The following is a 26116-nucleotide window of genomic DNA, read 5'->3' as shown; positions in this document are numbered from 1 at the left end:
CATATTTTCACAGGCATATTTCTTTAAAGATCTATTTTAATATGATTTTCCTTCTCTGGTAGTGTATTTTTAAAGCATTTTGGTACAAGTACTGCATTAATTAGGAATTAAAATTCCTTTGTTATTTTTGGTGGAACTCATGCTAGAGTTGCTTTGTCCAGCCAGTATAGTCGTAGACTTTGCTGGTTTCCAGTCCCTTATTCCTTTAGGAGCACTGCAGATTCATCATGTTCTTTCCATGCTCAACCTCTTGTCTACTAACTGTGTGGTTGTTCAGTCACGAATTTGTGTCCAGCCCTTGTGATCCCATGGACTGCAGCACACAAGGCTTCCCTGTCCTTCACTAGCTCCTAGAGTTTGCTCAAACTCCTGTCCATTGAGTCAGTGATGCCATCCAACTACTTTATCCTTTATTGCCCCTTCTCCTCCTGCCCTTGAACTTTCCCGACATCAGGTTGTACTAACTTTAATTCTTTCTAAATCACATCCTCATTTGACTTTTGTAGCACTGCTTACTATGCTTTTCCCCTTTCTCTGATTTTGCAAAAAATATGTAATAAATTCAGCCATCATGGTTCACTCTACTCTCATATTTTATACTATTTCCCTTTCTGTTTTTTCACATATTTCTTTTTCTGTGTCTGCCTCAAATATGAAATGTATGTGCCTGTTTTCAGTCAGTTTAGTCCATGAGCCTAGAACATGTGATGAACAGGCGTATATTGAATTATTATGTATTATTTTCTTTCCTTTGGCTTCACTGTGTGTCTAAAAGAGGCTAGAACAACTGGGCTTCAATATAATCATCAAATCATGATTGAGCTATTTTGTTATTTTGTACCCTTTTAAAGTCTTTGCTTGCAATTCAGGATTATGACATCTTGCTATTTTTCAGTCATTTAAATTTGTTGTGATCAGTGATTCCAAAAGTATTGAGTAATGAACTTGATTTCTAAGTTAAATGTGAGCAATTATTGTTTTGTGAATGATATATCAGATGTTATGCTTTAATAGGGGATTATTTCATTAAAACTCTTTTTATTATCAAAAAACAGCAATTTCCCAGAATTAAATAATCTCAGTGATTAAGTTCATTTTAGTTATTTTTTCTTTAGCATATTTCCAAATAATATGCCTTTACTACTTTTTGATTTATCAGTTTCAGACTTTTCCAACTGACATCTGTAATGTTAATAGAGGAAATTTCTATTCTATATTAATTTCAACTTCCCTAGGCTCATCTTTTCAAAAGAGTTTTATTGTATCTTATTTTGTTTTAAAATCACTGCTGTTTATAGCAGTGTGGTTTGTAAATATTATTCACTTCTCAGTCAAATAGAGTCAATCAAATGACTTATATCTTGTATAAATTTTTTCTTTCTCCTTGATTTCATAAGCAGTGTGTTTTTATAATTTTATGCTCAACTGATCTGTCGGAACAAAGTTCCGAACATCCCATCAGTTTCTTTGTTCATCAGTTCCATTTTTACCCCAGAGATGTCCCTCCTACTTCCTTTCTTCTGTACTCCTACTTCAATCTGGACTAGTTAATTCCTAGGATGCACGCATATCTCCTTTAGAGGCTTCTCTTTTTCACTTCTCTGTTAAAGTTCTTGCTATGTTCTTGCTTTGGTCAAATGCATCACCCAGTTGCTTCCTGAAATAGAATGCATAGAAAGTCAAATTTTTACAGTCATTGAATATATGAAAATGCTCTTATTCTTTCTTCAAACTTGATTGATAGTTTTACTGAGTATAGAATTGCAGGTTGACCCCAGGACCACCTACATAATATACAGGGCCCAGTGCAAGTTGAAACTGTAGGATTTCTTGTTCAAAAATGATTAAGAATTCAGAATAGCGACAGTAAAGTGCTAAACCAAGGGTCGGGGAGAGATTCTCCTAATTGCAAGGTCCTCTATGACTCTGAGGTTGCATACTCATGAAACTTACCCTAGTGGTTAATGGAGATCTTTAGTTCAGGAAAATTGTCCTTTTTTTGAGAATTTCCTCCATTCCTGGTGTCTAGAATTGTGCTAAGATATTAGATCTTCAAAACCAGAATTCTAATTTTATCATTATTATTATTCTATAATTCATTTTGCTGTCTTTCTGTCTACTTCATGGGTTATTAGACATAATCCTCTGCCTCTTCTTTTGACATTTTTATGTAAATAATCAGTTTCAATTCTAAGAGCTTTTCCATCACTGTTTATTCTATTTTTAAAACGTCACAGCATATTCTTCTCTCATGGATGAATCTCTTCACTTACTTTTCTCAGTTTTTGTAAAATGAAGTATAGTTGATTCACAATGTTGTTTTAGTTCCAGGTATACCACACAGTGATTCAGTAATTTTGTAGATTATACACCATCTAAAGTTATTATAAAATAGTTTGTTCTCTCTATTGACGAGTCTGTTTGTGTTTTGTTATATTCATTCATTTATTTTTTAGATTCCACATATAAGTGAAGCAGTCTTTGTCATTCTCTGGTCAGCTTATTTCACTAAACATAATACCCTACAGTTTCATTCATTATGTTGCAAATGACAAAATTTCATTCTTTCTCATGGCTGAGTAATATTCCATTATATATATATGTGTGTGTGTGAAACTACATTTTCTTTACCCATTCATCTATTAATGGATACTTAACTTGCTTTCATATCTTGGCTATTATAAATACTGCTGTGATAAACACTGTGTGTATATATGTTTTCAAACTTGTGTTTTCATTTTATTCAGATAAATAGCCAGAAACCTCCATACTCTTTTCCATAGTGGCTGTACCAATTATAGTCCCATCATCAGTGAACTACGGTTTTCTTTCTCCACATTCCTGCCAACGTTTATTATTTGTTGTCTTTTTTATGATAGCCATTCTAACAGGTATGAAGTAATATCTCATGTGGTCAGTTTTTGATGGTGGTTTTTTGTTTTCCCTTCGTCTCAATATTATTTTCGTTTCCTCTAAGTTTCTTTATTTTATTTAGATATATCAATGTCTTTCATGTTTGAGGTTTTTCTTCAAGGCTTGCTCATTGATGTCAGGCCATTAATATTGAAGAATGTGTCTGAAAAGTGATTAGAATCTCTTTGTCATAGGTGGTGCTTGTCACCTTCTGGGCTTCACTGAAAGGTGGAGGGAGAACAAGTACAAACTTTTGTTTCCAAAATTTTGTCTGGGGCTTTTCAGTCTCTCCTGTGGTTAATCCCAGAATCTCCATTCTGTCAATAGGTGGGAGAAAGGAACCTGAGGCATCATCACTCAATATGCTGATTTTTATTTAATTTCCCTGTTTCCAATCTGGCAATCTTGTCTCTTTTCCAGGTTTGCTACAGGAGTAGGTAAGGATAATCTTCTGCTACTTGGGGTGAAGAAAGGAATTGAAGCTGTCAAAAGATTTTCACCATTTTATTTTGAGCATAAAGACAGATCCTTGGATTACAAGATCTTTACTATCCCTATTTCCTCAGCTATTCTGAGCGTCTGTGGACATTAATCATCTTGCTTCTCTCAGTGATCACCCATCAAAAGCTCTTTGCTTTGTTTGTCTTTCTTGGTGTCTGCTGAGTCAGTTGCCGTTTGCACTATTTTTCCAGAAACTGTACTGTAAGCTTTTCTTCGCTGTGTTATCTTCTGTTCTTTCTCCTTGTACCTCTTTTATGTTTTCAGTCTGTTCATGTTACATTAGTGATGTCTCAGGGGTGAACAGTAATAAAGGCATTTTTTTAGTCCATCAGGCTCCACTACAAACCAAATTCTTCTTTTGTCTATTTCTTTCCTTTAAATTAAAAAAAAAATGATATCACACATTCTCTGACCCAGCTAGCATCAGCCAACCCCCATAAACTCTCCTTTCCAGAATCAGGCTCCTCCTGTGTGAGGGTGGCAATTTAATCCCACGGTTCTCCTGCATCTCCTACGAAGCATCTGGTCCTCAGCATTATGTGCAGCTTCCATGGGCAGAGCTCACTCTACAACTGATCACTACAGAAAACTGAAAGTAGCCCTCCATTTAGGGTGTTGCTTCTCTCCAGGAATACCAGGAAAAAGTGAATGTAAGTTGAGTGAGCCCCCACTGACTTTAAAGCCCTACAGTCTTTCCAACACTACACTAGGATTATACTGAAAGCCTCTGGTATGAGAGGGTGGTGCTGTAGGGAGTGTGGTAGAGGTTAGGTAAAAAGATTAACACAGTAAAAGCAGGTAATTTGAGGAGAATATTTAAAGTTGTTATACCCATGTAGGGAACTGCCAGGATAATGCAATACCTCTGGGCTGATAACATCAGGCTCCAGGGATGTGTTATACTTGGAAAGAAAAAGAGAGAGAGTTTGAAAGGGGACTCTGGAGAGGGTTGTTTGACAAATGACCTTCTGTGGTGGGTGCCTCTCCAAGAGGAGAGAAGAGTAACAGTGCCTTCATGCCTCCCTTCCTCCTGTTTCCTGAAATCAGATCCAAAGTCCACTGAGGTCTCTGCATTCTCCCCCTCAGGGCAAGGAGCAGGGCTGAGCCCAGTAGATGGGTCTGGAGGGGCAAGTGAAAGACATGTAACCCAGAGAGGCCACCTGAGCTCAGTGCTAAGCATGTGTTTTCCAAGGTCCAAGAGAAAGACGTAAAAGGTTAAACTGCCCTTCAGTGGGTTTGCTATGTATCACCCTATCCTGAAACCTTTCTGCCTTGGTTTAAATAAATACTTAGTAGTAGGTGAGAGTCACTACTTTTTCTTCATCGGAACAAATAGATTTAAATATATATATAAAATATAAACATACTTATATTTATCTACTTAATATATAAATATATTTACTATATAAAAATGGAGTTTACAAATATTTTATATTTTTACAAATATATATTTAAAATATTTATTTATATAGTCAAATATTTAAATATATTTAAATATGTGTATATTTGCATATGTATTTACTATACATAGTTTTTTAAGTATGTAATTTTTTAAAGAAAATCCTTGAGTTGATATAGCCTGTAGTATTTCAGAGGTGTGACAGTAACCAGACATAATTGATTGGCTCTCCCTTTAAAGTTAATATGGTCTTATTGTATTTTGCCTCCAAGGAGGAACAAAATTGATCTTGAAAGCATTTCTAACTATTCAAGTGTTTGTATTTCTGTACTTAAAAGGAATACTTCAAAATGTTGGGAACTATGTAGTGCCCATTTCTGTAATAAAAAGAACTCTCTTGAAGTAAAGTGATAAATAGTTAACCCAAACTGTGATTTGGAAGAAAAGGAAGATTAATTATATTTTTCTTTGCACTTAAAATTCATTTTTCCATTCTGCATTCTCCACTTTAGTGGGGTCATTTTGCTTCTTTAAACATAGAATGTAAATATATTTTAAAGGCCAATAATGTTTGCCATACAATTGTTCCCATTTTTTCAATGATACCAATTGTTTTGGGAGTTATTTATTCTATAAAATAAAGATATCAAGGGATTTTACGTCTATAACATTGGTCTTTGTGGGAAAAAAAAGTATCTTAAAAGACTTTCAATTTATAAGCCTTGCTTTTTCGACTAAGGTTAGAATTTAATTTCCTAAGCAGTGACCTGCAGAATAGACAAGAAAACTTCATTATTTAGTGGCTTCTTATCATCATTTTTTAACCATGTTAGAATTAGAGGCAAGCAGGACTTATTGAAAATGACATAGCAGCTTCTAGTTCTGGCAGTCCCAATTTGTGTGTCTTTATGCACTCCTTTGTGTGGCCATATTTTAATGTTAATGTTAATATCACTTATTCCTTTAGCATTACCTCTTCTGCTTCTTAGTGTGGCATTTTTACAACCATATCCTTCCCTCTTTTGTATTTCAATTATGTAAAAAATAGGGACATTGATAGAAGTATGATTATTTTCAATTCTCTTTTAAGTCAAAATTATTAACATACACATCACTCATGCTTTACAACATTAGAGATATCCTGGGCATTTTTATCCTAGAATTAATGAAGACATGCATAGACACATGGGATTTTTCAGTATAATATCCTTATTATGTAAGTGGTTCTTTTGCAAGATAGGGTTTTCTAGCAATATCTTAGAAGCTAAGTTCAGAGTATATGAAGTACTTGATTCTGAAAACATCATTTTACATTGCATATTTTTTCATTTGGAAAGTGGCAGTTCTATATTTGAATAAAAATACTCAAATCATTTTCTACAGCTCGTCACTCTTTGTTCAAAAGTAGAAATTGCTTTTCTTCTGTGACTGCTTGATTGGATCACAGATCTAATCAATTATTTTCAAAGACAGTTTCTATTTTCATTTCTGTCTTCTTTTAAGTGTTCTGATTCTTATAAGGTGAGGTAGTCTCACCAAAAAGCTAAGAACATCAAAACCTGTTCAGTACATAATATTCAGGCTGATTTTAAAAGTCTCATGAATTATCAAAGATTAGTGCCTTTCTTTTTGAAGAAAAATCATTAACAGTTTAATGCTGCTTTAGAGTTTTTCCAGTGTCTTTGATATTATATATTAAAAATTTAAGTATTTTAATGGAATTGATTAAAAGTAAAGATATGTAACAGAAGCATCTATTTTGCATATATCCATTTTCTATCTCGAATTACATATTTCATTTTATAATTTATAATTTGATAAGTATGAACATATGTAGGCACCTATGAAACCATCACCACAATCAAGAAAATTAACATTTCCATTACCATCAAAATTTCCTCCAGCTCCTTTGTAATCTTTCCCCTCCTGTCTTTCTTGATCTCTACCTCCTAATTCCCAGGCAACCTCTGATCTGCTTCCTGTCTCGATAAGAATACATTGCATTTAAAAATTTAATACAAATTGAATCATACAGTATGCATATATCCTCAGCATACTCAGCATCGTCATTATTCAGTCACGTCACTGTGTGTTCATTCATTATACTGCTAGGTAGAACTTCTTTGGATGGATATGGCCCAGTTTGTTTTCCCTTTACTTGTGGATGAATATTTGGGTTGCTTCCAGTTTGGGTCTATTACAAATAAAGCTGCTATGAACATTTATGCCCAAGTATTTGTCAGGATGTGTATTTAATCTCTCCACCAAAGAATAGAACAGTTGAGTCATATGACAGATATATGTTTAACTTTTTGGGCAATTGTTTTCCCAATTGATTGTACTTATTTACATTACCAGAAGCTGTGTGTGGTAGTTTAAATTGCTTCACATTTTTGCAGTATTTGGTTTGATCAGTTATTTTAATTTTAATCTTTCTAATAAGTATTTGATTATATTTCATTCTTTTTTTAATTTGAATTTTTCTGGTGACTACTGATTTTGAGCATCTTTTCATGTTTGCCATGAATATATCATTTTTGGTGGTACAAAAAATCATCAGCAGATTTTGTATTGGATTATTTATCTTATTATTGAGGTTTGCAAGTTCTTAATATGTTTTCTGAAAATCCTTTATCAGATATATGATGTACAAATATTTTCTCCCAGTCTGTGGCTGGAAGTTCTTAATATTGGTGAAATTCAACTTATTATTTCATTGCAGGTGTTGTATGTAAGACATCTTTGGCTTACCCAAGAGCACAAAGATTTTCTCCTATGTTTTCTTCTACATTTATAGTTTTAGGATATCCATTTAGATCTGTGATGCAGGTATGGAACAAAGTTCCTTTTACACGTGGATATTTCCAATTATCCAGCATAACTTGTTGTGAAGGTTATCCTTTTTCCTCTAAATTATCTTTACATCTTTTCCCAAAATAAATTAACTATATATTTGTGGGTCTATTTTTAACTTTATAAATCTATTATCTGTTCTATTATCTTGGTGCTAATAATGCAGTGTATTGTGCCACTTATACTGTACTGACTACTGTACCTTTAGAATGTCTTGAAGGCTTATGTCTTGAAGTAGTGTAAATTCCCCAACTTTGTTCTTTTTGTTAAATTTGACTATTCTAGCTCCTTGATTCAATGTGAATTTCAGAATCAGAATGTCAATATATACAATAACAAGAGAACCTGCTGGGATATTTACTGGGGTTACATTGAATCTATAAATAAATTTTTGGAGAAATGACATGAAAACAATGTTGAGTCTTTCAATCCATAAGCATGGGTTTATCTTTCCATTTATTTAGGTCTACCGTTTTTCCTTTCAGTGATGTTCTATGGTTTTCAGTGTATAGGGCTTGCACATACTTTGTCAGATTTATAGCTAGGAATTTTACATTTTCAGAACTATTGTAAATAGTATTGTTTTATATCTTAATTTCAGATTGTTCATTATAGCATGATATTGATTTTTGCATCTTTTTATATTGTAAACTTCTTAAAATCATTTATTACATTTTATCACTTCTAATAACTTTTTGGTATATTTCATCAGATTTGCTGCTTAAACAATCACATTGTCTGTGAACAAAGACAGTTTTATTTCTTTCTTTCCAATATGAATACCTTTTATTCTTGCTTTGTAGCTTTGGCTGAAAGATCCAGTGCAATTATGAATATATGTGGTGAGAGTAAAGCCTTGTTCCTGATTTTGGAAGGAAAGCATTCAGTCATTTAGCATTATTTATGACATTAGCTATATTTTTTAGACTTTTTCAGGTGAGGCAGCTCCTTCTTATCCCTAAAGTGCTAAGGATACATGAATGGTATATTTTTAAGCTGTTTCAAAGTATGAAACTTTTTCTTTTACTTTCTCATAAGAGGAAATTATACTGAGAATAATGTGTTTAGATTATAGAATCACAAACATGCCTTGAAACTCTGTGTGTTGCTCCACTATTATCATATTCAGCATGTTACACAAGCCTCAGGCCAGGCTTAAATTTTCCTTTCTAAGTAGCCTGTTTTAGTCTTTGATTTTTATTTTGTTTTGCTTTGCTGACTCTGGACAAATAAGACATTTATTGACACATGGAATTTATTTTGCAATGTTGTTGTCTGCTAATATTTTATCATACAAAAGTATGTGATACAAAAAGTAATTGTAGCTGCCTGGATAAGAAGTTTTAAGCTAGGTATGGCTCTTTTCACTGGAGAAATAAAGTTTCTTATGGATGAAGAAATGTAAAATACCATTGCTGAAATTTTTAACTTGTCTTGATACCCTAAACCTTGGTATTGTAAATCACCCAAAGTAAGTTTTTAGAGATTCTGTTACACTATCTTTAAGGCAGTGCCTAAAAGTAGATGTACTCCATTCTCTCTGAAATACCTTTTCTCAAGGAATTAAATTCTTCCTGCTGACAGGAAAATGGGTGAATTGTATTCGCAATGCTTATTTATAGTGTATAGTGACTAAAGAACATGTTTTCTTTTTCTTTTTAGTAAAGGGAAGTATCTTTAGAAACATTTGGTTTATAGTTAATGCACAGAAATTTCTAAAAGTGTTAGAAAATTATTGAGGTAATTTGTACTATTTCACTCCCTGAGATATCTATTTCTGCCTAAAAAATTATTCCAAAATGTAGTGACTTAAAATAACAGTATTAATTACATCACAGTTTCTGAGTCAGAAATCCAGAAATGCTTTAAAATTTCTCAAACAGTTGTGATACATGATTCTATGGGCAAAAACAAGAGAAAACATTTTGTAGTTTAGCCTCAACTGAAAAATCATTGCAATTAAAAACACTAAGCTTGTATACATATATTTTTTCTCATCTTAATTATATTTTCTTGAATCTTTTGCCTATTATTTTTGTTTCTACTGCTATAAACAGTGAATAATTGATACAATAGTGGTCAAAAGAGTACCTGTTAAGTATTTCTTGGTGCCAACTCTGAAGAAGCACAACAGCTATAGAATAAATTCTAGTATTAGGAATACTTTTATGAAAATACCTATATTGTCTGAATTTTCAGAAAACCGTGTTTGAAATATGGTACATAAACCTGCAACCTATAGCCCTAATATTATTGAAAGGTGAATTAATTTCTGATAGTTGTTTAAGTGATAAAGATTGATCTTAATTATACCTCAAATATACCTGGAAATATTGCTATTTAATAACCTGGAAAGATAAGTTGAAAGTTTAACCCAATTTGTATATTTAATATTGACTCTTTTCCTTATAGTCATGATAAATCTCTTTCTTTTTCCTTTTTTGGCTACTTTTTGAAATAGACTAAGATGCTTAGTGAAACAGCTGGAAAAAGGTGATGTTAACATCGTTGACTTAAAGAAGAATATTGAATATGCAGCATCTGTGTTGGAAGCAGTTTATATTGATGAAACAAGGTAAGTTTTAACCTCCTTGCCCTTTTAACTTTTTCGCTTGTCTCCTTTTCCCCCCACTTTTCTTGACCCTGCTTTCATATCTTGGCTAAGAAACCAACATCAAAATCTTATTAAAAATTAAAATGTTCTTCTTGATGTAGCTATGTTAAGAACTATGATTCTTTCTTTTAAAAAATACAATTTTAATCTAAATGCTTGAATAATACAAAACAGTCAATCAATAAAGTAATAAACAAATTAAAGTCTCCTCTCCCCCTGCTCTCACAGTCCTTAGTCCCAGAGTTTTAAATGTCAGAGATAGATGTAGGCTTACACTGATTTTCACTGATGTAAGAGTTTTCCTAATATCTCAAGATTTGAGTTCCTTCTGAGAAAAAGGTGTCACATGTCTATATATATTATCATGAGCAGTGTCTATCAGACACTATATAAGGGCTTGCCAAGTGGCAGTTCCCCATGTGTACTTGATAACCACCTAAACTCCATCATCCAGCCTGATAATTATTAATACCAGAGTGGTAAGGAGATTCGGAAATGGGAATTTGTTTGAAGAGGATGTTACCTTAGTCCTATGGCTCTCAATCAGGCCATTTGCTTTCAAGGTGTCATTGGGCAATTTCTGGAGACACTCTTGGTTTGGCTGATGGGGGCTGCTACTGTTATAATAGGTAGAAGCCAAGGGTGCCACTAATCATCACAAAATGCACAGGAAAATCCCCCACAACAAAGAATTATCTAGCCCCAAATGTTAATACCATAGAGGTTAAGAAACCTTGACCTAAAGGAGAACTGTAGAGGGATCCTGTTGAGAGAGAGACATGTACTTCCAGATGTTAGTACAGAAAAGGTACTGAGTTTTTCAAAGTCAAGAGGCAGTTGGAGGAGAGGTCCTTTGAAGGCATTGTCCAACAGATACAGATTTCAGAGGGTGAAAAACAGACTTCGTGGGGTGATTGTTGATATAGAAGACAGAGTAAGAATCAAAAATTCAGCAAAAATATCAAAGAACAAGGTACTCTGTTGGTGTAGGGTGTTGTCTCTGAAGGAAGCACAGAAGCTCCTCAGAAGAGGAAAAGTAAGCAGCATTTGGGTATTTGTCTCACAGATGACAACAAACCCACCAGTCTTGTAAGACCCTTTGACCCCTGTCTTCCCCACCACATTGCTGAAGAAGAAGCTGCATAGTGAGTGCGACAGGGGACCAAAATGGAGGATGAATCCATCACATTGTCTCCTCTGCAGGCATCTCTGCCTTGTTATGCTTGAGTGTGGGGCAGGTGAGAAGTGTTAAATCGGATGCGAGATTGAGGTGTACTGGACTTACACACACACACATGCGCGCTAATGTTATTTAGTAGGTAATAAATTCACAAATCAAAACTCAAAACAATATAAAATGGTACCTTATGAAAGTCTTTATCCACCTGTTTCCTAGTCTACTCAAGTTCCCTAACTCATAAATTTCTTATGAGTATTTTCAGTGATTTCTTACAAATTTTTATTTCATATTTTCCCTCTGGCTCTCATATAAGATAACATACTCTTCATAATTTTCATTTTGATTTTTCCCCTCAACAAGGAAGCTTGATCTTACCATATCATATACCAACATTTAAATTTTAGTCTGTAAGAATTTTTACTGGTAACTGATAGAAAAGGGTGTGGTGAAGACCAGGCTGCACAGTGATTCTTTTTCTCTAGAACAGAACTCCTCTGTTAAAGCACAGTGTGAAGTCATAAATTAAGAGAAAAACTCATAGGCACACTTTTAGAATGATTTTTAGTTAACTTTCACTGAATGTACATAAATGTATATGATTCTTACACATGAACAGAGATTCAATGTGTAAATTTTTTTAAAAATCAAGTATTTTTCCTATAATTTCCTTGCCTTCATTTTTGGGTGTCCTTTTTCTTATTTACAAGTTGTCCTTATTTCTGTTTTACAATTAAAAACTTAATTTAAAATTTCTTCAGTCTGTCCTGGACATTTCATTTTTTATACTTATTTGTAAAACTTATGAAAATTTGCCTTTAATAATTATTTGGAAATTTACACTATTCATTTTGTAATGACATAATACTATCCATTTTGACAGACTATCATGTGCTTTATTTATTAATTTTTCCTTTATGTTTTCTAGAAAATTATGATTACATAGATATTTTTAACTTAATTCCCCAGGATCCTTAATTCATTTAAACATATATTTCAAATTATAGTTCCTTTTCATTTGAAACTTGCTCTTTTATGGGAAGAAAAAAATGCTTCACTGCTTCAGGATACAAATGTGGGATTTTTTCATCTTTACAATGCAATAAAACATCCCAGCTCTTAACAACACATTATTTCCAAATGCTTACTCAAACGACACAAAACTTCTCACTCTTTTATTTTAATGCCTCAGTAGCATCATGAATTTTAAGTTGGATTAATAATAACACCCCACATAGGTAACATTCTTCCAAGAGTTCTTAGTTTCATTAACTTACAGTAGTCTCACCACAGTCCTGTGTAGTTGGCAGGGTGATCATTACTTTCTGTATTTTACTAATGAAAGAACCAAAGCTCATGAAGTAAACTGGTTTGCCAAAGGCCACAAACCTAGACTTTGGCAAAACTGGGACTAGTGGAAGTGAGAAATAGATTTAAGGGACTAGATCTGATAGAGTGCCTGATGAGCTATGGATGGAGGTTCATGACATTGGACAGGAGACAGGGATTAAGACCATCCCCATGGAAAAGAAATGCCGAAAAGCAAAATGGCTGTCTGAGAAAGCCTTACAAATAGCTGTGAAAAGAAGAGAAGTGAAAAGCAAAGGAGAAAAGGAAAGATATACCCATTTGAATGCAGAGTTCCAAAGAATAGCAAGGACAGATAAGAAAGCCTTCCTCAGAGATCAATGCAAAGAAATAGAGGAAAACAACAGAATGGGAAAGACTAGAGATCTCTTAAAGAAAATTAGAGATACCAAGGGAATATTTCATGCAAAGATGAGCTCGATAAAGGACAGAAATGGTATGGACCTAACAGAAGCAGAACATATTAAGAAGAGGTGGCAAGAATACACAGAAGATCTGTACAAAGAATATCTTCATGACCCATATAATCACAATGGTGTGATCACTCACACTCAGCTAGAGCCAGACATCCTGGAATGTGAAGTCAAGTGGACCTTAGAAAGCATCACTACAAACAAAGCTAGTGGAGGTGATGGAATTCCAGTTGAGCTATTTCAAATCCTGAAAAATGATGCTGTGAAAGTACTGCACTCAATATGCCAGCAAATTTGGAAAACGCAGCAGTGGCCACAGGACTGGAAAAGGTCAGTTTGCATTCCAATCCCAAAGAAAGGGAATGCCAAAGAATGCTCAAACTACCGCACAATTGCACTCATCTCACACGCTAGTAAAGTCATGCTCAAAATTCTCTAAGCCAGGCTTCAGCAATACATGAACTGTGAACTTCCAGATGTCCAAGCAGGTTTTAGAAAAGGCAGAGCAACTAGAGATCAAATTGCCAACATCCGCTGGATCATGGAGAAAGCAAGAGAGTTCCAGAAAAACATCTATTTCTGCTTTATTGACTACTCCAGAGCCTTTGACTGTGTGGATCACAATAAACTGTGGAAAATTCTTCGAGACGGGAATACCAGACCACCTGACCTGCCTCTTGAGAAACCTGTATGCAGGTCAGGAAGCAACAGTTAGAACTGGATATGGAACAACAGACTGGTTCCAAATAGGGAAAGGAGTACGTCAAGGCTTTATATTGTCCCCCTGCTTATTTAACTTACATGCAGAGTACATCATGAGGAATGCTGGGCGGGAAGAAGCACAAGCTGAAATCAAGATTGCCGGGAGAAATATCAATAACCTCAGATATGCAGATGACACCACCCTTATGGCAGAAGGTGATGAGGAACTAAAAAGCCTCTTGATGAAAGTGAAAGAGGAGAGTGAAAAAGTTGGCTTAAAGCTCAACATTCAGAAAACTAAGATCATGACATCTGGTCCCATCACTTCATGATAAATAGATGGGGAAACAGTGGAAACAGTGTCAAACTTTATTTTTCTGGGCTCCAAAATCACTGCAGATGGTGATTGCAGCCATGAAATTAAAAGATGCTTACTCCTTGGAAGGAAAGTTAGGACCAACCTAGATAGCATATAAAAAGCAGAGACATTACTTTGCCAACAAAGGTCTGTCTAGTCAAAGCTATGGTTTTTCCAGTGGTCCTGTATGGATGTGAGAGTTGGACTGTGAAGAGAGCTGATCACCGAAGAATTGATACTTTTGAACTGCGGTGTTGGAGAAGATTCTTGCGAGTCCCTTGGACTGCAAGGAGATCCAATCAGTCCATCCTAAAGGAGACCAGTCCTGGGTGTTCATTGAAAGGACTGATGCTGAAGCTGAAACTCCAATACTTTGCCCACCTCATGCGAAGAGTTGACTCACTGGAAAAGACCCTGATGCTGGGAGGGATTGGGGGCAGGAGGAGAAGGGGATGACAGAGAATGAGATAGCTGGATGGCATCACCGACTCGATGGACATGAGTTTGAGTGAACTCCGGGATTTGGTGATAGACAGGGAGGCCTGGCGTGCTCCGATTCATGGGGTCGCAAAGAATCGGACACGACTGAGTGACTGAACTGAACTGAACTGAAGTAAGGTTATGACGTCTTTCTTAGTGCTCTTCCCTCTATAACTGGCTTCTCTCAGAGTATTGTTACGAAGCAGGATGTTTTTCAATGAACCTGAAAGATTTAGATGACAATGTGTAAAATATTCTGATAGATTGTAAATTCTAGAAAAATAGTCCCTAACATTTATTACAAATAGCGTATTATTATATCTATATGCCAAGAACTCTTCTTAGCACTTTAATATACTATTTCATTTAATAATCATAGGAATCTAATAAGATTAAAACTTATTACCATTTTACATTTGAGCAAAGAGAATCACAGGAAACTTAGATGGCTTATGCAAGATAACACAGAGAATAATTTAAAGCGTGGAGTGAGGTCTTGGCAGCTTGACTCTAAAGGCTGGCTTTAAGCACAATTCTCATCTGCATCCTTTTAGTCACATATGACAAAAAGGTGATTTTAGAGACTTCCTGGAGGTTTTGATAAAAGGTCACATGCTGTCAGTATTGTCAGGCCCATTGGTTTGTTGACTGTGGTTACATCTTTTCTCAACTCTGCCTTCAACATCATTTGCTTGAAATTGCCTATAGGTAGAGTATTTATACGATAAAAGTTGGCAAATGATACAAATCAGGATTTGTTTGTTTGTTTTTTCCCGGTGAATATGTGGTTAACTATTTGTCATCATGCTACTGCTTCAACCCAACATTACTTTGTATGTATCTTCTAAAACTAGTTTGATGAATAAAATATCAGCTCAAGAAATTTTAAAGGAAAATTACTTGATATGGTTTGATTTCCTATAGATTTTGTAAGACACAGGGCTTCCCTGATAGCTCAGTTGGTAAAGAATCAGCCTGCTCTGCAGGAGACCCTGGTTTGATTCCTGGTAGGGAAGGTGCCCTGGAGAAAGGATAGGCTAACCAATCCAGTATTTTGGGGCTTCCCTTGTGGCTCAGCTGGTAAAGAATTCACCTGCAATGTTGGAGACCTGGGTTCAATCCCTGGGTTGGGAAGATCCCCTGGAGAAGGAAATGACTACCCACTCCAGTATTCTTGCCTGGAGAATTCCATGTGCTGTATAGTCCATGGGGTCTCAAAGAGTCAGACAAAACTGAGTACTTTCACTTTTACTTAGTAAGACATAGCAGCAAGCTGAGGATAATTTTTGTTGCCATGTGTATATAATTTTAAAAATTGCATTTGCCTTAGGGATATTAGTAAAACAGAGATAATTGAATAAGCATTTAGTTTCTTTTAAACTTTAAAAAGACTGATGACTTCTGAGATTTTTTATTAGAAAATTCTCTTTCTAGAAAAAAAAATGTTTCAGTAAGTATTCAAGAGAGGCATTTGGAGGTGGCTGGACCACAAAAAAAGATTAAAACATGATAAAGCAGGATAGAACAGAAATTATGAATTGGTTTAAATCCCCCCTATACACATACATGCATACATACCTTTTCCCACTAAGCTTTAACAACTGCAGGATTTCAGTTAAGAAGATAAATCAAAGCACAAAATCTCTCTTGAAATATGACTTGAGTAGAAAAAATAAAAAACAATTTCTTATAGAATTAGAATTCTGACTTTCTTTCAGGAATTAGATCTCAATTCCCTAATGAATATGATTGTTGGTTTTTTTACAAAACACTTTCAAATGCAAATACCAGCATTTTATGAGTCCTGCTTTCAAATGTATCACCAGAGGCCTTTGTTTTTCAAAGCTGCACAGTTAAAATCCAGAAACATGTGACCTACAAAAAGCTTTTGTTTGATTGTCCTTATTTAGATTTGGATATTGCCAGGAAAAGTAACATCTTTGACCTCATAAATTGCTATTCATGAGGGTAGGCAGCTGGCTGGGAGATACACTTTAAATGATGGAAATTATGCTTATTAATACTGCCCTGCAATACAATTTGAGGAGGGCATGGCAACCCATTCCAGTATTCTTGCCTGGAGAATCCCATGGACCGAGGAGCCTGGCAGGTTACAGTCCGTGGCTGCAAAGAGTCGGGCATGACTGAAGTGACTTAGCACACACACACAACACAATTTATAACTTTATTTTCTTAATTTGAATCAATCTAAGTCTTACAATTACCACTGTTTGATAACAGACTCCAAATTCAGAAAGAGTGGGTTGTTCAAAGTCAGGATGCTCCACTCATTACTCTCTTCTTAAGAGTTAAGCAAGTGACTTAACTTCTATATTTCCTAGCTTTATCTTTGTAGATTAACAATAATGGCAGTGCTAATTACAGAGTTTTGCCTTGAGAATTAAGTGTAACACCATATCTGACAGAATAAAAGTTAAATTATAGAGTAAATTTTAAGTTGGGACTTCCCTGTAGCTCACACAGTAAAGAATCTGCCTGTAAGGCAGGAGATCCTGATTTGATCCCTGTGTTGGGAAGATCCTCTGGAGAAGGGAATGGCAATCCACCCCAGTATTCTTGCCTGGAGAATCCCATGGACAGAGGAACCTGGCGGGCTACAGTCCATGGGGTCATGAAGAGTCTGACACCCCTGTAAGAAAGTGGCTTACACTACTAAAAGTTAAATAATAACAACTTTTTGTTGTACTAATAAATGGAGAGACTTCTGGGTACATAACACAATAAGATATATAATTTATTTTTAAAAACCAAATAATTTATTGAGAGCAATTTTTGATCCCGAGAAATGAAGTCAGGTGGGCTTAAGTTACCAGGAAAAGAGAACGGAGTGCAAACTGATGGGAAACAAACCTTAATAGGATACCCATCTTAATTTTTAAAAAAAAAATCTTTAATTGACTCCTGTGTCTTACTACATCTAAATATCCTTAATTTTGAGAGATTATCTGAGTGAGACTGCATGGATATCAATTAGTAATTCAAGAACTGTTAGTCTGCTAGAAATTGACTGAAATCCAGGGAACCTTGAAGTCCCTTGAAATCATCATGTACTAGAATTTACTAAGGAATGTTCACTCATAACACAAATACCTATTGAGTATGTGAAGTGAATACCAGACTCATCGCTCATCAGAATCCAGAGTACAACTGTGCAGATTATCTGGTCATTAGAAATGAGTCAAGAACTGGGAAGATAAATAGAGGAACGAGGACCAATACTGTGAACAAGAAACAGGAATGTTTGGAGTAAGAGAGAAACCCAAGCACACTGAAAGATCACAAGTTCAGCTCAGTTCAGTCGCTCAGTCGTCTCCGACTGTTTGCGACCCCATGAATTGCAGCACGCCAGGCCTCCCTGTCCATCACCAACTCCAGGAGTTCATTCAAGCTCATGTGCCTCGAATCGGTGATGCCATCCAGCCATCTCATTCTCTGTTGTCCCCTTCTCCTCCCACCCCCAATCCCTCCCAGCATCAGAGTCTTTTCCAGTGAGTCAACTCGTCGCATGAGGTGGCCAAAGTATTGGAGTTTCAGCTTTAGCATCAGTCCTTCCAATGAACACCCAGGATTGATCTCCTTTAGGATGGACTGGTTGGATCTCCTTGTAGTCCAAGGGACTCTCAAGAGTCTTCCCCAGAACCACAGTTCAAAAGCATCAATTCTTTGGAGATCAGCTTTCTTCACAGTCCAACTCTCACATCCATACAGGACCACTGGAAAAACCATAGCCTTGACTAGATGGACCTTTGTTGGCAAAGTAATGTCTCTGCTTTTTAATATGCTAAGTTGGTCATTACTTTCCTTCCAAGGAGTAAGCATTTTTTAATTTCATGAAGAAACACTAATTAGCAGCAGTAAATCATAACAAGAACATGGATATAAAATGGGATAGAAATTGTAGAGTTAAGATTCCAAACCAGGTATGGTTGGAATTACTTAATATTAATAAATGTAATTCCCCAGCAAAACTCCCTGTGCCTGTTCTCAAAGACATGGATTCTAATAAAAGGAATTAAGGTTAAAAAAAGGGGGGTCTGGCATGTGCTAGACATATGGACTCTAGAGCTCAGAAATATGGTGCCAGTTAGAGATGTGAATTTAGGGATTATAATCCAGGAGGCTCAGGATGTTTTTTTTTTTTTTCTATAATCAGAATTCATACGCTAATTCAATATGTTATGTGGGAATTCAATATGTCATTTAAAGTTAGGAATGGAGCAACTTCAGAGGACACTCAGGAAGTACAGACATAGAAGAAAGCATATCTGGAGAATCTGGAATAGCAAAGCCAGGGTTGCTAAAAAGGATGGATCAAAATGCCACAGAAGAACCACTGAATGCAGTTAGGAGATCCTGATGCCTCTGAAATGGAGTTTCACAAAGAGAAAAAGCCACCAGTCAGATTATGGTAATACGAGGAATTGAAGTGGAATGTCTCTAGAAGAAAAAAGTGTAGACTATTTTTCAAGAATTTCCTAGCCAGTAGGAAAAAGCAGCGATATAACAGTCTATTTAATAGGAACGAATTTTTTTCATGCTTTTTTTTTCAGAACAGAAACCTTCCATGAACCTTAAGATAAAAAAGAGATTCAGATTAAAGAAAAATAGTAAATATTGAAAGATTAGGTCAAGAAGTTATTCTTTGTAAGTTGGTGTAGCCACAGTGAAAAACAGTATGGAGATTCCTCAGAAAACCAAAAATAGAATTACTAGATGATCCAGTAACCCCACCCTGGGCATATATCCAGATAAAACTATAATTCAAAAAGATATAGGCACCCTTGTGTTAGCAGATACGTGTTTATGTATAGAATGCATGAAACAAGGTCCTACTGTATAGCATAGAGAACTATATTCATTATCCTATGATAAACTATGATGAAAAAGAATATTTTAAAAGTGTGCTGTTGTTGTTGTTTAGTCTCTAAGTTATGTCCAACTCTTTTGTGACCCCATGGACTCTTGTCCACCATTCTCCTCCGTTCATAGCATTTCCCAGGCAAGAATACTGGAGTGGTTTGCCATGCCCTTCTCTAGGGGATTTTCCTGACCAAGGATCAAACCCATGTCTCCTGCATTGTCAGGCGGATTCTTTACTGCTGAACCACCAAGGAAGCCTCCAGAAAAATGTACTGAATCACTGCTGTATTGTTGTTGTTGTCCAGTTGCCCAGTTGTGTCTGACTCTTTGTGACCCCATGGACTGCAGCATGCTAGTCTTCCCTGTCCTTCACCATCTCCCGGAGTTTGCTCAAACTCATATCCATTGAGTCAGTTTATAGTAGTAATTAGCACAACATTGTAAATCAACTATACTTCAGTAAAAAAGAAGTTAGTCTTAAGTTATCTTGGAAAGGAGACAAACAGCCAAGCATAGGTGGAAGATGAAAGTGAAGATGGAGCTAACTATAGCACATATCTAAGGGTCTTCAAATAAGCAAAACATGCATAGCACAATAAAATCAACAAGGTTAGTAAGCATTGGTTTTAAACTCAGTTGCTCAGCAAGAGTAACAGTGTGGCAATAATTTTGACAAAAATTATAGCCCATGGACTCTAAAACTCAGAGATCGATATGATGTAGAGAGCAAACCCTGAGTGATGAATCACTACAACCTACATGTCATGATGACACTGACTCTTGTGTAATCCTCAGACATTTAGAGCCAGAATAGGGAAATGGAGAAAAGAAAAGAGCTGGACTAATGAACATCTTTCATTAACATTTCAATTACAAGTAAAAGAAAAGCCAACAAAATCACCTTAAACAAACTCTCATTGCCAAAACACTGATGACTAGTGCTGACTATAAGCATTGGTGAATCAGGACAAAATGATATCAAGAGATAAATCTTTTTGTTTTCATTACTCTGGAAGGACCTCTCTCTGATGCTTTGAGGGTAGCAAAACAAGACAGGGGTGATATTTCCAAGCTGTACATCCTCACACCTTCAAATCCAGCAGGAATAAAAGAGGCTTTCTTTTCCAGCAGACGCAACTTTTCTGTTTCATTGGCTCTAGTTAGGTCATTCACTTATCGCTCACACAATTGTGTCCAGAGAAACTGACTATACAAGTTCACTGATAAAGCATCTTATGAGGCAGTTAAAAGGTGAATTTTATTTCAATCACAAGCCTAGAATTGAGAATGGAAGAGGTGCTTTCCTAAGCAACAATAGCCACAATAGCAGCAACAGCAATGCTCTCTCTAGAGTGAAAACTAAAATGTTGTTATTAGTCCATGCAGGCGGACCTGGATCAGAGTCTGTGTGGGATATTGAGCAACTCTTTTCCTAGGTTTGCTCCTGCGACAAACCTTTGGGCAAGAGATTTTTTTTTTTTTCTCTAGTCAGTGGTTTTCTTACACAGAGATGAAGTCACCAGTCCCTTTCTGTTCTCAAATTCTGTGGTTTTACCAATGGTCCCAAAGTCCCCTGAAAAGACCTGCTTATGCCTACGGTCACCAGGAGGGTGACAGAGCCTATTGTTTATCATATGCCTGGTGGGGGAGCATTTATAAATTTGAACTCTTGTGCTTTTTAGAGTTGTTTCCATTTGGAGGTATCCCTAAGGAAATCAGTTTGAAGGGTATGTGCTAAGGCATTGCTGGAGTTCAGTGAACCATTAAAAAGCAAATTATGATTTTTATGAATTCCATTTTTATGGTGTGAGTTGTAGGGAGGGGTGGCTGGAGTGCTGTGTTTGTAGGCTGTTCTCACCCTGTAGATGGAGTGTGAAAACCAGGCTTAGAAAAAGTTGCAGTAACTTTTGGTTGATTTTCATTTTTTTGGCCATCTGTGATGTGTTACTTTCTGCAAACTTTCAAAAACAGCCTTACTAGTGAAAGGGGGAAAAAAAATCTGACCAGATATTTTGAGAGATGGCTGACATAAAAAGGTCCACGTATTAGGTACGATAATATTTCCTGAATTTGAAAAAGATAAACTTTTTAATGTTATTATTTTCTAATGATGATATTAATAACAAGATTATTTGAGAGATGATGATTATATCCAAGGCAATACATTATGCAATTTGCATATATGATTCCATGTCTCAAAAATTCTGTAATATGTATATTATTTTCACTATAAAGTTAAAAATGTGAGACATGAAAAAGTAATTAAATTGCTTAGAATCAAATAAGTATTATATGTCAGAGACAAGTTTAAACTGAGATGGAGATGACCAACATCTATTCTTTTCTTCCTTGATAATAGAACCCTTTTTTCTTTTTTCAATTATTCACTCTTCTCTGGAAAGCCAGTGATTCATGGGAGACCAATCTTAGCCCCAGGCTTAGGATGGGTATATCCTAATTGATCCAGATCAGAAATTAGTCCTCAACTCCGTAACCAGCAAGTTTGGACATGGACATGTGATATCATTCTGGCCAATGAGACAAATGGGGGTTCATCAAAAGATTTCCTCCCCATGGAAAAGGAGTCCTTTGCTTCTGGGTATTGTATCTAGGTATGATGTTTGAAAATGATACAACCATCTGGCTGCAAGCTTAGAGCTAAAACCTAACACTAAAGTTGGCAGCACAGAGAGATGGAGGAAACCTGAGTCCTTGATGATACTGTTGACTACTGATTTTTTTAAAAAATCCCTACTGGAGTCTCCCTATCTTCAACTTTCCTGTTAAGAAAAATAATAAATCCAATTATTTAAGCCACTTTGGGTTAGGTTGGATGTCACTTGCTACCGAGAGCATCCTTATAGCCTTAAAGATCTCCCTTGCTCCACAGGCCATGTTCTTAATCTTCAAACCTTGTAGATAGTCACCTTATCCTAATAATAAGTCCTAACATAAATGTGTTAGCTAAGATATCTAAGATAACTATTTAGAATATATTTTCCCATGAAACAAGACAAGAGGTTGATTGAGTTTCCAAGGCAAATCATGAAATATATTGACCCCATGATACAGTTAAACAGCACAGGTGGTTCTTGGGCAAGTACCAGGTACTGAATGTCAGAGACTTGTTTTTTCTTATTAAAATAGAAAGGGGCGGTTAGGGGTTGGGCAGGGCGTCCAGCGTCCCTCTGCTCCAGGATCCTAGAAATGTACTGGGCTGTGCTATTTCCCCACTCAGTGTTTGACTTGGTTTGGAGAATTTCAGGTTGGACTCAAGTGTCCTTTCTCAAGATCTCGTCTGTCTTCCTGATTAATGGAGGGCTTCTTTGGATGATAATAGGAATAGAAACTCTGCTCTGAGTCATCACATATTCGTCCATTATTTTTGGGCTTTTCCTCCTTCTCTGGGGCCTAGATTTTGAAACTTAAATCCAGGAATAGGAGTTTTTCCTCCCCAAGTTATTCTGTGTCATACATAAAGAGTCAGTGAATGAAGACATGGCTAAATATATGGCCAGGGTAACAGAAAAATTTTAATCGTGAGATTATCTTTTCACACATGGAGCAAGACTTGACTGACAATGATTTTATTCCTCACCTAACTCCTGTGAGTATCTCAATATTCTATAGCCTCTAAGACCAAAGACTCTCTGCCTATGTTTCTATGCATTTATTCACTTACTCAACAACTATTTATGAAGGACACTATATACATTGGTAATTATTTTGGTATTCTGTTTGGCTATTGTTAACTCCTTCTTGTCATTGCCCTTAGTCTTTCAGCTTCATAGGTTTAGAAAGAAATATATTCCTTGTCTTCCTACACATCCCTGTCCTTCAAATATATCCCAGCTCTTCTTAATATCCATTCTCTGCTCTCCAAGAATTTGGCACCTCTGTACAGCGTGGTGACTCTAGTTAATAATACTGCAGTGCATTTTAAGAGTTGCTAAGAGAGTAGATCCTAAAAATTGAGAAATTGACTCTTCTATTTTTCAGTTAAGTACCATACAGATTATTCTTGTTCATAAAATGAGTTTAAAGCTTTATTAATTAAGATACTTTTACTGAGATTCTTCTGCTAGTTCCTTCCTATAGTGTTCACTTACTTCTCTCATAGTGAAATAACGGGCATAGGAAATAAGCATTACTGCTAAATCCACTTTGCAGAAAAAGATTAAATCTTACTTTCTTGGCCACAATCTTCCATTAATTGGCACACCATTAATGAGTGAGAGCAGTTCTCGAAGTATTCATCAGAATCACCTGGAGGGCTTGTTAAGTCAACAGGTCTGGAGTAGAGCCCTTGAAGTTCCGGGTTTAACAAATTCCCAGTTGCTGCCAGTTCTGCCAGTCCAGAGACCACACTTAGGAGAATGTCGAATTAGGCTACAATAGGAAAGATGTCTAGAGAATGTTGGGCTTCCCATGTGGCTTCAGAGGTAAAAAATCCACCTGCCAATGCAGTAGACTCAGAAGACATGGGTTTGATCCCTCAGTCAGGAACATCCCCTGGAGGAGGAAATGGCAACCCACTCCAGTATTCTTACCTGGAAAATTCCACAGACACAGGAACCTGGCAGCTACAGTCCATGTGGTCACAAAGAGTTGGACACAACTGAATAGACATGCAGACACAGAGAATGTTAGAAATCGAATGGCTAGAATTTTGAGGCCTTATCAAAGGAGTGTGGCCCAAATATTGCCCCAAGTTGTATATGAAGCTTGGGAGCTAAAATGCCTCCCCCAACCAGGAAATTTCATCATGCACTAGGAGCAGTAGGCAAGGGGTGCTGAATTGGAGATAAGTAGTGCCTTGAGCTGGAGAAGGCAATGGCACCCCACTCCAGTACTCTTGCCTGGAAAATCCCATGGGCAGAGGAACCTGGTAGGCTGCAGTCCATGGAGTAGCTAGGAGTCGGACACTTTTTTTTTTTTGCTCTGTAGAAACACTGTTTATTCAAATGACAAGCAGGAAGCAATGGCAGCAAGGGGTGAGGGCAGCCAGGTGGGGCTGCGCAGGTCAGCACTGCTCCCCTACATCCCTCGTCATCCTGCTTCGACAGCCACCCCGCTGTTGTCACCAGGGTGGAAGTACTCACCCTCCTGTCCCAAACTGAATAAATAGCATCCCTCTCCCCACAAGTGTAGGGGAGACTCACATGCTGAACTTGGCCCTGCCGCAGCCCAGAGTGAAGGGAGGGCAGAAGCTCAAAACGGCTTGTAGGGAGCAGAGCACAAAACTCCACTCTCACCTTCTTCTTCCTCTTCTTCCTCCCTGCCACATGCCACTCCCAGCCTGGTCCCAGGACAGGTGGTCAGTGAGGGCCTGGAGGGGAGGATTGTTGCCTAATGCACACTGAGCTCAAGTTCGCAAGGCCATCCAGCCTGCCGCCCATCCAGGCTGACCACCAAAGAGAACGTCAATTCACGCCACTTTATGGACAGAATAGGAGCGACTTCACTTTCACTTTTCACTTTCATGCACTGGAGAAGGAAATGGCAACCCATTGCAGTGTTCTTGTCTGGAGAATCCCAGGGACGGGGGAGCCTGGTGGGCTGCTGTCTGTGGGGTGGCACAGAGTCGGACACGACTGAAGAGACTTAGCAGCAGCAGCAGCAGTGCCTTGAGCAACAGCTCTTGGGCATAGAGGAGGCCTGTTCTTTGGTCTATGGTGTAATCACCTCTCCCAGATCTGGCAAACTGTGACCTGAGGCTTCATCTCTGGGCCACAACCTCAACTTTTTTCTTCAGCCTGCAACTTGGTGAGCCATGGAAGGACACTTACTTAAATTGACCTTGGAATACCCTCCTCTCTGTCTCATTACCTTGATTAGAAGAGGCAACATATCATTCTCTGAAAAGTGGGACAGGAAGATCAATACTAGGTAGATATTGTAGAATTGTCATAAAATGTAGCATAAAATGTAACATTTTCAGTGTACAATTCAGCGGAATTAAGTACATTTACAATGTTGTGCAACCATTACCACTATCCATTTCTAAAAGCTTTTCATGATCCCAAACAGAAATTCTCTACCATTAAACAATAACCCCCAGTCCCCCTCTCCCCTCAGCCCTGGGTAACCTCTATTCTACTTTCTGCCTCTATTAATTTGCCTATTCTAACGATTAAAATTTTAAAGTAAGTAAAAAATATTTTTGGAGTTCACTCCCACTTCTTCCTTACAACCCATAGAATGTATAAGTTTTTCTTTGGTTCCTGCAAGTCTACTTTGACTAACTTCTTCCTTTAGTGTCTGAAACACTTTCATCACAAGATACCTTCCTTTTACTGCACATCATAAATTGATCTGCTTAGACTAATTCATACAGGTGTATAAATGGCTGGGAGGTTACTGAGGGCTTGCTTTGTGTCAGACGCTATTCTAAGTGCTTTCTGGTGTTTACCTATTTCATCCTCCAACCCCACCACTAGAGATACTATTATTATCA

The 26116-nt window shown here is 36.7% G+C and overlaps 1 protein-coding gene across 1 annotated transcript in view; it reads left to right on the top strand.

The window, feature by feature from the left end:
• Positions 1-26116, top strand: part of PDE1A (phosphodiesterase 1A) — a 307778-nt gene that overhangs the window by 171342 nt on the left and 110320 nt on the right. The window contains exon 2 of the mRNA XM_055397831.2: positions 10128-10241. Within this exon, the coding sequence (XP_055253806.1) occupies positions 10128-10241 (114 nt within the window). The remainder of the gene's footprint in view (positions 1-10127; positions 10242-26116) is intronic.

This window comes from Moschus berezovskii, chromosome 2, assembly GCF_049115385.1.
Source record: "Moschus berezovskii isolate FMDL1 chromosome 2, NW_MosBer_1.0, whole genome shotgun sequence".
Classification (NCBI taxonomy): Eukaryota; Metazoa; Chordata; class Mammalia; order Artiodactyla; family Moschidae; genus Moschus; species Moschus berezovskii.
Note: the sequence above shows the minus strand (reverse complement) of the source record. Positions and strands in the feature narration are given on the sequence as shown.